Source organism: Maylandia zebra, linkage group LG18, assembly GCF_041146795.1.
Source record: "Maylandia zebra isolate NMK-2024a linkage group LG18, Mzebra_GT3a, whole genome shotgun sequence".
Taxonomy (NCBI): domain Eukaryota; kingdom Metazoa; phylum Chordata; class Actinopteri; order Cichliformes; family Cichlidae; genus Maylandia; species Maylandia zebra.
In genome coordinates, this window is record NC_135184.1 from 31,140,398 (window position 1) to 31,152,753 (window position 12,356).

Sequence of the window (12,356 nt, forward strand, 5' to 3'; positions counted from 1 at the left end):
ACAGGAAATTTGCTGGCAGAGCAGAACCTGGCAAGACAATGACAAGTGATATAAATTGAGACAGAGCCACAATGACAGCAGAGCTGCTTCAGGCTGTAGATCCCTCTGAAATCACTGCTTAAAGTGGGGATTTCCTCAGTTGTTGTGTTTATTGATAATGTAAAGAAGCAGAGTCAGAAAGCAGCAAGTAAAGTTATTTCATCAAAGCTTGAAATGTGATATATGTATACAGTAGAGTACATGCCACATGCATCAAAAGACTTTATTTTTATCTTAAAACCCTGCTTGATAATTTTCATATTTTAACAATGACCTTCAGTAAGTGGACAGAAAATAAAACACTTCCCCCCGATTTCCTGGAAGGAGAAATGAGGAAAGAAGACAAGACTGCATGCTGAGTTGGTAATTCAGTGTGTGTGTGAGAGGGGCAGGGGGCATGGGACGGCTGGTGGATTTCACGTCCCACTTCCTCCTGCAAGGCGATTAAGCCAGACGTCTGTCACACAGAGAGAGAGGAGAGCGAGTGAGAGACCCACCTCTCTCTACCCTCTGCTAGAGTAAACACACCCTCGCTTACACACTTATGTTTGCTTAACTAAAAATGTGATGATATCCTGTTGACTTTCATTCAATCCAGTCTGGACAACTTTTTAAAGAATTGCATGAGTGATTTTGATTATGTCAGTATTAACTCTGAGATATTGGTATGGAAGTACTGATGTTTACCGTAAAGGTCGCATCAAAAATCATATTGTCGCTAAAATTTTAATCAAGTGGCTGAAAAGTGAAAAAACTGTAGTTTCTACTCGTGGCCACTTGAGGCTGGCTCCAAAAGCCATTCAATCCCCACAGACCCTCATGTCAAAATCTCCAGTTTAACAGCATTAAATAGTGTATTTACGGCATAGTATGAACAGCTGCTGTGGATAGTTTAGCTTTCATGACTGGTTGTGTGTGTGTTTTTTTAAATAACTAATCCAATTAGATTTTTTAAGGCTTTCAATTAAAGATGCTTTCATCAACGGGTGTGTCAACACAGGCAGCTGTAGTTGATGCTTTCAGGCTCCTCTTCTGTGGAACCAGCTCCCAGTTTGGATTCAGGAGACAGACATTATTTCTCCTCTCATCTCTGTATTTAGGCGAGAGCAAAAACATATGGTTTACCCTCTCTGGATAGTACAATACCACTAATAAGTGGTTTTACTTTTGTCAAAAAACTGCGGTACATTTATATGAGTTGAATTTAGTAGGAAATTTAGTAGAAAAGGGTTAAAGCAAACCTGCAACTGATGGCTGGAGAGCTTTTAACCGTATTAGCATTTATTTGACTTTATTAAACACATTGTGCTTTAGCTGTGCTATCACCATAAGAGAGAACTGAAATGCAGTGTAGTAATAAATGCCTAATTTCACAGCATGAAAAAGAACAGCCAAAACATTACATGTTATTGTCCATTAACTGAAACACAGACACACACACGCACAGAGGGAGACAGTTGGGTCTTGCTGTCGGTTTGTGTTTTGTCAGCAGCTCCAGTGGGAGAGAGGCCATTTTTGATGCCTGGCCGGAGTGGTACACACACCCAGACACACAGCTAGAGTTTCCTGTTCCTTTATTTCACCTCCACTTGACCTGAAATGTTAAACTTTTAGTATTTTCCTCATTTATGGTGTCACACTCTGCACTCACACTCCTGTATGATCCCAGCATCTTCATCCAACCAAAGGTCTGACCTCTCTGATCTGTTCCACTCGTGTGTAATGACCACTGGATCCTCTAGGGGCAACTAAGAGGTTTCTAAGGCTTTAGTGACACACTGTACAAACTGTATTCACACTCATGGTACTGTACGTATATTTCATCTAATATCCAAGCAGTCTGCTGGTCAGAGAATTAGCATCAGCTGCAACGGTTAGAGTTGAGCAGATGATAAAATTATGGTGAGATGAGATCAAAATGAGAGAATTGCTAGCCGGGCCTTAGTTTGACAAAAAAGGCCAAAGGCTGCAGCTGGATGGATGATGATCTCAGTAGCATCAATCAGTTTTGCAAAGGGAATTCTACTTTAGATTCAACTTTATGTGCTAGAAATCAGGACTTTTATTAAAGCGCTAATTTTCTGTGAGTCTACTATAGTGGCTTTCACATCCATCTTCTTACATTTAACCAATCCGTGGTCACTGGACTGGAGCCTACACCAGCTGTCGGGCCAGGCACACCCTGGACAGGTCCTCAGTCTGGTGGCGTGTTCACAAGAGTCCCATTTAAAAAACCAAGAAACCCCACAAACTTTAATCTTATATTTTGGTCCCTTCAGCTTTCATTTAAGTCCTCAAAAAACAAAAACATGTCTAACTTTTTATAAGTGAGGCCCTTTTTTGGTACCAACTTTAATTTTACTCAAAGGTCAACACTATAGCTTTTAACATTTGTAAAGGAAAAACAAAACTTCCTGTAATGACTCCCAGAGATTAGTTTCTTCACACAAGCTCTTATAAAAGACAAAAAAAAAAGAAAAAGAAAAGAAACAAACAAAAAAAACCCTGAACATTTATTCAAGTGCAGGGAGGCAAATGATGAGACACAGGCTGAGGATTGGTTTCCTAGGCGAATATCATGATTCACTTTTATTAAAAGCATCATAGCTACAATTCATCATACATGATGTCTCAAAAAACAAAAGAAATAAAAACAAAAAACAAAAGACACACACCAAAAAAAAAAAAAAAAAAAAAAAAAAATTAAAAAAAAAAAAAAAAGAGGAAAAAACATTTACATGGTATGTCTGTAAACTTCAAGGCTAGATAAGAATTGAGGTAATGCTCTTCAGCTTGCTGGCTAAAAGTAACAAAAAGTCCTTTTTTCAAGAAAAGTAGCTAAGTAATAAAGGTACCTGATTATTTTAACTCTTTAACACCAGTGCATCAACAGGAACAGCGTGAGACAAAATTGATTGCAGTACTTATTTGTCATCATTTACAGTTTTAGTTTTGTTTTTCTATTCATACGACACTTGTGGTTATTTATAGTGTGTGTGTGTGTGTGTGTGTGTGTGTGTTGGGAGAGTGATGCTGGAACATTCAAAAGCTGCCTTGGTTATTGCTGTCTCAGCGTTAGAGAGGAGAACGGGGATCTTTGATGGGGAAGGTGTTCCCCTCACCTCTAACCCACTTCCCTCTCTCTGCATCTGCTGGGCTGGCTGTGAGAGCAAATGTTTAATATAAAAAAAAAAAAAAAAAAAACAAGACCTGGCCACAGTGTGTGTCTTTGAATGTACTCTCAAATATCTGAACCACTCGCAGCACTTGATTCATATCAGACACTTGAACTGGCCTCAGGGGGGGAACGGAAAATCAAGCACCGCTTGCGCTTTTTCAAGTATTTCAAACATACTCAGTGAGAAGAGTTGAACTTCATATAGAAAATGCAATTTTCCAACTCTGCTGAAAAATGTGTCTCAGTCCTGCGTTGGCCAGGCCTGGTGTCAGTGTGTGACTAAAGCAACAGTCTTTAAAGTGAAGGTCGCCAGGGAGCAGCACTTGGCCTGGAACTACTGGGAGGAGGTGAAGAGAACAAAAACAAAGCATTTATAACATGCTGCCCCCCTTTAAAGAATAAACCTGAAGCATCGCATCCCGTTGTAGACCACTTCTCTAAAATCCATTTACAGAAGCCTCCCAAATGAGGACGCCTGGATTAAGCAGCTCGAAGTGGACCAATCAGAAAACCTGATTGGTGTCAGACCCAGCCCGCTCGTCACCCCCTGAGCCAAAACCAGGCGCCTTGAAGCGGGAGGAAGGTTTTGAGATGTGGCAATGGAAAGACCGGAGACTGGTATTCAGTGTGGGACTGGGTTTAACAGTATTGGTTCAGTGTGCACACAAGCACACACACGTACACTCAAAGAGAAACAGTCCTCCCAGAAACAGTCACATGACAGAGAAAGGGGTTAGTGTGAGTGTGTAGTGGTGGACACCTGAAAGAGCGTGTGCAGCTAATGATCAAGTACGTGTTGGATGTGTGTGTTGTGGAAGTCAGTGTGTGAGACTGAGCTTTTTTCTTTTTTCCTTCTTCTTCCTTTAGGCCAGTCTGGTTTTGTTTCCTCCTCCACATCTACCTGGTCTGATATGTGAGAACTTAAAATCTGTTCTTACTCAGAACAGCTCAACTCCATTACCCACAATTCCTTTTGCAGCAGCTTTGTCAGACAGACAGTCGGGTTAGCTGTAATGCTGTTTTCCTTTTCTTTTGAGCTCACGGGGGTGCACTGCAAAGCAACCTCAAACCCTGAATGAGACGGTTCAACTCTTCCATGACCCTTTCTGCTTAAGGCTGTGTGAGTGATCAAAAATGTGATCCGTCTTAATGTACAGTCAGTTAAGTAGTTATTCTACCACTCAGGTGATGGCTACACATTAGAGATGATAAACCTCAAACCAATCAATTTAAACATGATAAATCTGCATTAAGGTTTTGACACCAATGCAAAATAATTAAAAGAATCTCACTGACTGAATATTCTGTGTCAGACTTCCTAAAACAGTGTAGTTTCTGGCTTTAGGCTCTTCCAACTTCGCAGTACACCCCTTAAACGCTGGAAAAAGTGTTGGCAGGGGATGCTTCTCGTTTTGATGAGATGCTGCCGACAACAACAAAACAGTCCAGACGAAAAAACAAAGGAAAAAAGGAGGAGGCAAAGAAAAAAAGACATTTGAGAGCTGAAAGCAGCAATAATAATAATAACAATAATAATAATAATAATAATAATAGTAGTACTACTGGAACCCTTGTGAAGTCTTGTTTGAGGGATTGTGGGAGGGAAGCGTGGGTGCACCGTTCACAGTGTGCGCACACAGGCCAACCAAACAAAAAGAAACAGTCTTTGAAGAGCAGCCGAGCACTCGGCGAGCGGCTGTGAGGATTTTCCCTGACTACACTATCGATCAGAAAGATTTAACTTAACACGCACAAACCTCGTTCTCTCTGACGCATAGGAAATATAACTGGCCAAAAAAACAACAAAGTGAAAGTAAATCATCAACAACAATGCAAAGAAAAAAAAAAAAAGAATTTATAATAGTTTGGATATTTCTGGTGGAGGCGTGTAAACGTGGTGGGTGGAGGAGGTGAAGAAATGTCCAAGGCCAGTCAGTTTTGTATTTTAGTTCAGTCACTCTTGTCCTTCTGTGAAGATGCTGCTGCTTCCTCTGCCGCCGCCTCTTCCTCCTCCTCGCCCATCCCTCCATCCTCTAAAGCTGAATAATCAGCCTCACTTCTCATCTCCCCCTCCTTCTCCTCAGCTAAGTCACTCTCTCCTCCTCCCTCTTCATCCTCTTCCTCTTCTTCCTCCTCTTCTGCTGCCGCTTTCAGATCTGCCTTCTTGTCCTCCTTCTCTTGGTCTCTTAGGACATTTGGAGTCCCAGCACTGCCCCCCAGCGCTCCAGCCATTGCATTCTGTAGTTCAGCAAGGTTGGAGGCGGTGGGGAAGCCCGGTAGGCTGAGCCCTCCAAGGCCTGGAGGTAGGAACATAGACGGGTAGAGGAGACCAGGGGCCATGGTGGAGAGAAGAAAGGGGTTGAATGCCAGGGTGTTAGCAGACATGCCAGCCGCAGCCAGCAGGGTGGCAGCGTCACCGTTGATGGTTGCCTCTGCTGACGAATCGGCAGCTGGGATCTGAGGCGCCACGGCGTCTTCGCTGAGGGATGCCTCAGTTTTCTCTGCCCCATCCTCTTTCTCCATCTTCTTCCTCTTTGCCTTCTTCACTCCTTCATCGTTTCCCTCAGCTGCCTCCTCGTCCTCTCCCGCCTCATTGCGGTTTTCTGCTTCATCTCTCTCCTCTCCCTCCCTCTTCCTCTTTGTTGTTGCCGTTTCGCCACAGTCTCCTCCCTCTCCTTCGGCTGTTCCGTTCGTTTTGCCTGCTGTGGTGGTGGCTGTGGAGTTGGGTGGAGCTGGGGCAGCGGCTGTGGCTGTTGCCAGGTTACCACCAAAGAGCCCGCCGAGGCTGAACATGTTGGGTAGGGCGGTGGCCATGTTGGGAAGGCCTCCCATGCCGGGCAGCATGAGAGGCAGCATGGAAGCGGCGGCGGCATTGGCAGCGGCCTGTTTGGGGTCTGTGGGAGGAGGGAAGGCCATCAGACCTGCAGCCAACTGGAGAGACTGAAGGCTCTGGAGAGAAGACAGGTCCATCCCTCCAAACAGACTGTTCAACAGCAAAGGGTTGATGCCTCCTGCAGACACAGACACATACAGTAAGTGAGGGTTCAAACACACAGTCTACTGAGACACACTCCTGCCTGATCCACATGCCAGACGGTTGGTTGGTTCGTACCTGCTGATGAAGCAGCCGTGGCCAGTGAAGCCTGTGCAGCCTGAGCTGCAGCAGCTGCCTGCGCAGCAGCAGCTGCCTTGGCGATCTCAGATTTGGGGCGACGCCCCCGACGGCGGACGCCCTCCTCTCTGACTACAGGGCCGGTCAGAAGGCGGTCAAACATCGCTTCAGGGAGGAAACCCTGTGTAGACAGGGATTTTTTTAAAGTAAAAACTTCAGTTAACTACATTATCACCAAGTGTAGGTTGTGCCTTCGTTACTCACCGACTGTTTGACAATATCTGTCCAATCAGGAGCAATCGAAAACTCTGGGTTCTCCAGCAACCACCTGGGAAGCTCTTTCATTGGAGGAGCCATGGCTCCGCCCATCTAGAAAACAGGAAAATGAAGTGAGGTTGGTGTTGAAAATGTCATTTTTCTGAAACAAAGAGACGATCTTGGAGAGGCAGTGATAGTGCGGCAGTGTTAGCTTACCTTGCGTCCATTCCTTCTGTTGACCACAGGCACTCTCTCATCCCCCGTCAGTGTGTTGATGTCTATCTTGTTGGGGTTTCGACAACGATGGCGCTTCTGCTTAGGCTTAGAGAACGGAGACAGCAGCAAGTCCTCATTCTTCTGTAACACAAAGAAAACAACACAGGGCACATTTAAGAAACGCGTCCACAAGTCGCAGCACAACATCCATCAAGTGATAATCTCGCTTGAGCTTTAATCCACAGTAATTATCAAATAAAAATGCAGAAAAAACAAGAGGACTTACTGGTGTGAAGCCAGGCATATCCATGGTGTACGTTGGGTGCTGCCTCAGCCATTCGCCGAGCTCTTTGTTGGAAACCGCCGTCTCTTCTTCCTCCAGATTGCCTGAGGCGAGAGATCTTGCACTGGGGCTCTGCTCAGAGACATTGCGGGGTTTGTGGACACGTGAAGCATCCTGAAGCCCCTCCACACCTGAGACCTTTGGCCCATCTGCATGATCCTGAAAAAATGACGCAGAAGGAAAGATTACCTTGACAATCTGTACAAGGATCACATCTGTGTGCATGACACAAATGACCACATTTGCCCTCCTACATACCCCTTCTGTTCGTCTGTTGCCCATGAACAGCAGCTCCAAACCCTCCACATTTTTCCTGCGGCCACGCCTCCTCTTAATGACAGGCAGGTCAGCCTCCAGCGAACCGTTGGCTCTGTGTCCAGTCGCTGGGCCTTGCTGAAGCAAATCCATCTGCGCCTTGAGGGAGGAGTTTGTCACCAGGGCACTGGAGAAGCTGGTCAGTGAGGGAGAGGCCTTGTGGTGATGGGGCATACCCTGAAGATCAGATCAGATCAGTTGTAATGCATCAACTTTTACACTTTAAACATTAATACAAAATCTGTAATTCTGTCAGGACCAGTTCAGTTAAAATAGGACTGGCATTCCTTCTGAAGTAATTTTTATGGCTCTGTAGTAGCACACAAAAGCTAAAGAGGCCAAATACAGCAGGCGTGTAACATCATACACATTAGAGGAAATGCTGCTGACTTCATCAGCTGATGTAGGCTGGAACTGAGACAAGCTGATGTGCTAAGACTGCTGACTGAGCTCAACTGTGTAGCCCGCCAAAACTGAAGTGATTTAGTTTAACAACAGTAAGACTCAATCGTTAAGAGCTAGTAACTAGACTGAACGTGTTAGTGAGCACCTTGGTGAGGTCTATAGCCTGGCTCTGGGACTCGGCAGCAGCATGGCTCTCTCTCAGCTGTGCCACCATTTCCATCAGGTTACGTCTCTTGGCTGCCCTCTCTGCCTCAATCTCAATCTTTTTCCTCCTCCTCCTTCTCTGTCGAGGCACCGTCAGGCTCAGAGTCTCCTCCTGCAATAATAGGTCAGCACTCAGTCCTCCTTCTGTTCCAAAACTGCATTTCACATATGAGCTCGGCACAGTGTCGTCATTTCCAAAAACATGATGATGGTAAACTGAGAATACTATTAATGGGTAACGTCATTTGTTGAACTTGTTTAGTGTACATGTGTGCAAACACTCACATGAACCTGAGGTGATAGTGTTTTATCTTCACTCCCACTAAATGGTGTATGGATGCCGGCCATTGTCAGCTCAGCCAGGCTCCGCCTCTGGAGCGGGCTCTCGGTCGCCATGGCTGCAGCCGCTGTTGTTGCTGAGGAGCCGTGCCCTGGCAGGAGGTTGCCAGGGAAGTCGAATACGTGGCGTCTGTTGACAGGCCACTTGCCCTTCAGGACGGCCTCGCAGATGTTATCCATCCTGTTGATCATCACTCGATCCTGAGTGGAAGAGAGAACCGGGTGAGGTGATGGATCATTCTGTCAGTTCCTTTGTCAGCTTCATTTCCTGCGTACTGTAAATCTCTCAGAACCACGGTTTTGCTTGAGAATCAGACTATGTTTCAGTTTTCTAAAGTATATTTCAGCACATTTTGGGGAAAAATCTAACAGAAAACTCTCTCTCTTCTGTAATTCTTTCCAATCACTCGCTGTTTTTACAATTGCTGCTGAGCTACTGTCAAGTAAACACTTCCCGCACAGATGTTTCATATTAAAAGCCTTGCAGTAGATCAAAAGGCATAATCCTCCTTCTGGTAAGCAGTTCATGTAGGGCTGGTTCTGATTATTTCTTGGCCTAAAAACTATCAGTACATAGCATAAAGAATTCCTCAAACTTTAAGTTGTAGGTTTTTACAAGGTCCAGTTTCAGTTGGAGGACAGTTCAGTTCATTATGGGAAGATTAATGATGAAAAAAAAAGTAATATATATATAAATAGAAAAAAAAAAAAAAAAAAGAGGGGGCACATTAAAATTTTTTTTTGACAAATCTTAACAGTTCAGACTTAATGTGGAATGTTTATACAAAGGGTTGAGTTTAAGTACTGTGACTGCATAGGAACAGCCAAGCCAAGCAAAGAAAGAAAGCAGAGCTACTGTGTTGTGTGCATGATGTGATTCATGTGCTGACAGAATTACTGCTTTAGAAATCGAAATTCCTGAAATTAAAGGAGACTGGGTATGTGACGTCATGGGTATAGATATGCCTAATATGCCAAGGAGTGGCCAATCAGAAAAGGGTCTGCTTTAAAAACTTGGAGCAGAAAGTTAAACTGGATCGTAAAATGTGAGTCAGGAAAAGCTGCTGTAGTCGAATAATCTGTTCACTTTAACATGTGAGAAATTACTATATTGTAATTCCAGCCTCCGTTGTTTGTATCCGCTGGCTAGTATTTGAGACTCACCTTAGGCCAGAATGAGAAGCCAAAGGCTCGGTCCTGTAAAGCCTGCAATGCAGAGGTTTCAGGCAGGTCGTCGGGGCAGAAGCCGTCTCTGGTTTCATCCCGGGCCGAGGTGCTCAGAGATGCGATGCTCTCCTCGTCAAAGTTCTTCTGCTCTGACGCAGCACTCACTGTGTCGAGAGAAGGAAAGTCATGCTACAAGCCTTAATTAAAAAGACATTCTGAATTGTTATCGAGGGAGCTAAACTCATTTTTCCCTCTCGCCCCTGGAACTCGGGCCTATTTCTGGTGTTTCCCCTCATGACTCGTCAGGGTTTTAATGAGCCTGTGACCGAGTGTAGGCCCAGCAATAACAGTGACTGACAACCAGGGCAAATAAAGTCAGTAGCAAAAGGGTCATAACACACAAAAGTGAAATGAGAGAAATTTGTGCAAGCTACAGTTAGATTTGTTTTATCAGAGATGAGGCGAAGAACTCATGGTTCAACATTATCCCTGCTCAGATCACTAACTCGGCCTTCACTCATACCTTCAGCCTGAGAAGACTTCTCCGATTTGTCATCTTCATCTAGCCTCTCCTCCTCTTCCTCCTCTGGGCTTTTCTCTGTGTCAGCAGACTTTGGAGATTTAGGAGACTCTGGGTTCTCCTTTTCTTCTCCATCTTCCTCCTCTGCAGTCTTTTGAGCTGGTTGCACTTTAGGAGAGGAGTGTTGGAGTTCAGCGAGTGTGTCCTTCTGGTCACCGAGTGTGCCGTTTTTCTCTTCTGTCAGGTCTTTGTCCTGGTCATTGGTTAGCTTCTCTTCTTCACCACTTTGCTCTTCTTTGTGCACTTCTTCCTCTTCGTTTTCTGCCTTTGGCTGGACCTCTTCTTCTTTCTTGATCTCCTTACTTTGTGATGCAGCGGTCTCATCTTTATCTTCTCTGATCTCTCCCTCATGTTCCTTCTGTTCATCGGGAGTTTCAATTTTAGCACACGGAATGTTGTTGGCATCCCCTTCCTCCATTTCGACCACCATTTCTGCTTTCTCGTCCTCCATCTTTACAGCCTTCTCTTCCACCTCCTCCTCTTTTGTTGCATTGACAGCAATTTTGGCAGCAGCTGTGGCACTTGCCAGTTCCGCAGGGGTTAGGAGCGGAGCAGAGGTACTTTCTGCCCCTCCCATCCCAGCTTTGGTGATCTCTAATGAGGCTCCTATGCTAACGTTGGCTCCTCGCTGGCTGGTAAAGCGTTGGTGGGCCTCCAGGAAGGCCAAGGTTGGGTCGTTCAAGATGTGATAATCTGTGCGGCTCACACCATGTTTCGAAGCACCCAGGAGGAGGTCCCGGTCGTGGCGGCCACACTCCCACCACTCTGGAAGGTCTGGGGAAGGCTGACAGAGCTTGAGGCGTTCAGAGAGCTGAGGGTGAGGGAGGACCTGCTCTCGGATGCGGCGGAGAAGCTCGATGCGGTAGAGGGTCCGAGAGGCACGCTCCTCTGTTATGGGGTCAATGATCAGAGTCGGGTCTGGAAGTTCTGACGACAAATAAGGCAAACAAGAATTAGGAAAATAAACATCACTCAAGTTTAAACAATCTCAAGAAACGTGTCCATAAGTCCACCTTACCTGTTTCAGTCTTGACTTGCATTCTGCAGACCCGTTTACACATGGCGATGAATGAATAGTAGTACTTCTCCAAACTCTCGTCTGTTTTCTTGTCCAGTCGAGCAAAGGCTCTGAACTGCGTCCAATCAAATTTCTGACGTTTGGTATCAAAAACGACTCCAAAGGTTGAAACAACGCGATAGAAGTCGGCCTCTTCACGACGCGTCCATCTGAAAAAGAAATGTAAAGAAAATTACTGGGGGCTGTTGTTAGGGAGTCACTGTCTCTTTAAACATAGAAGCATTCAATAAATAATAACTTGCTAATAAATGAAACGCTACCTCTGTCTTCTTTCCTTGTAGTACATTGCTCCCTCAGACACCAGGGAGCTGGCGTTCAACACTGGAGATGCCTCTGGCATAAACTGTCCACCTTTGACAAAATAAGCACTTCCTTTAGCCAAATATGGGCTTCCTTCTGCCATGAACATCCCTGCGCCATCTTGGATGTAAGGTGCTGCTCCTCCCGTTTCAGTAACCATACCAACTGAAGGCAGGAACTCCCTGCGTCTTCGTCGCCGGCCATCAGGTCGGTTGAGTGCCTCCTGGCGAAGCTGCTCTCTCCGGTTGGAGCGCTGGTAGGCGGTGATGAGGCGGCGCAGACGAGCTGTCAGAGCTGAGGCTGCTGGCCAGTAGAGGCGCTCATTGGAAGCAGGAGCCCTCTGACTGTTTTCATCTGATTTTGCTACCGGAGAGAAGAAATGATCTCAGCGTCTGAATAGTTGTTCTATACTGTGCTGCTTCTGGCAAAGCGTACCATAAATAGTCAGTAATGGCAGCTCACTGTGCTTTATATCTTTTTTTTGCAGTCATAAATATTCTGTCTCAATGAACATGGTTAAAGTTTGTACAAGTAATCCCTGTGAGCCAAAAGCTCAGGCTTCAGTCTGCTATGCACTCGTTTTTTTTTCTACTTTTGGATGTGTGATATCAGCAACGTTTTACTCCGGAGAGGCAGCAAATCAGAATGAAGTCGAGTTAAATGAGGGGGAATTAAAACACAGAGGATGAATTGAGGTGGTGCTTCAACGCTCATAAGACACATGAGAATTCAAGTCAGTTCAGTTTTATTTAAATAGCACCAACAGTTCCCTCGAGGCACTTTAGACTGTAAGGTGAAAACCCTACAATAATATAGATTATT

At 45.2% G+C, this 12,356-nt stretch overlaps 1 protein-coding gene across 2 annotated transcripts in view; it reads right to left on the minus strand.

The window, feature by feature from the left end:
* Positions 1-2,596: 2,596 nt before the first annotated feature.
* The window catches only part of chd7 (chromodomain helicase DNA binding protein 7), a 75,257-nt gene continuing 65,497 nt past the window's right edge, over positions 2,597-12,356 (minus strand). For both annotated transcript variants that reach the window (XM_004573985.4, XM_004573986.4), the window contains exons 30-41: positions 11,495-11,897; positions 11,175-11,383; positions 10,100-11,083; positions 9,574-9,740; positions 8,356-8,610; positions 8,012-8,182; positions 7,405-7,638; positions 7,090-7,305; positions 6,804-6,944; positions 6,594-6,698; positions 6,330-6,510; positions 2,597-6,228 (exon numbers count right to left, since the gene is read on the minus strand). In XM_004573985.4, coding sequence (XP_004574042.3) covers positions 5,168-6,228; positions 6,330-6,510; positions 6,594-6,698; positions 6,804-6,944; positions 7,090-7,305; positions 7,405-7,638; positions 8,012-8,182; positions 8,356-8,610; positions 9,574-9,740; positions 10,100-11,083; positions 11,175-11,383; positions 11,495-11,897 — 4,127 coding nt within the window. In that variant the 3' untranslated portion in view covers positions 2,597-5,167. The remainder of the gene's footprint in view (positions 6,229-6,329; positions 6,511-6,593; positions 6,699-6,803; positions 6,945-7,089; positions 7,306-7,404; positions 7,639-8,011; positions 8,183-8,355; positions 8,611-9,573; positions 9,741-10,099; positions 11,084-11,174; positions 11,384-11,494; positions 11,898-12,356) is intronic.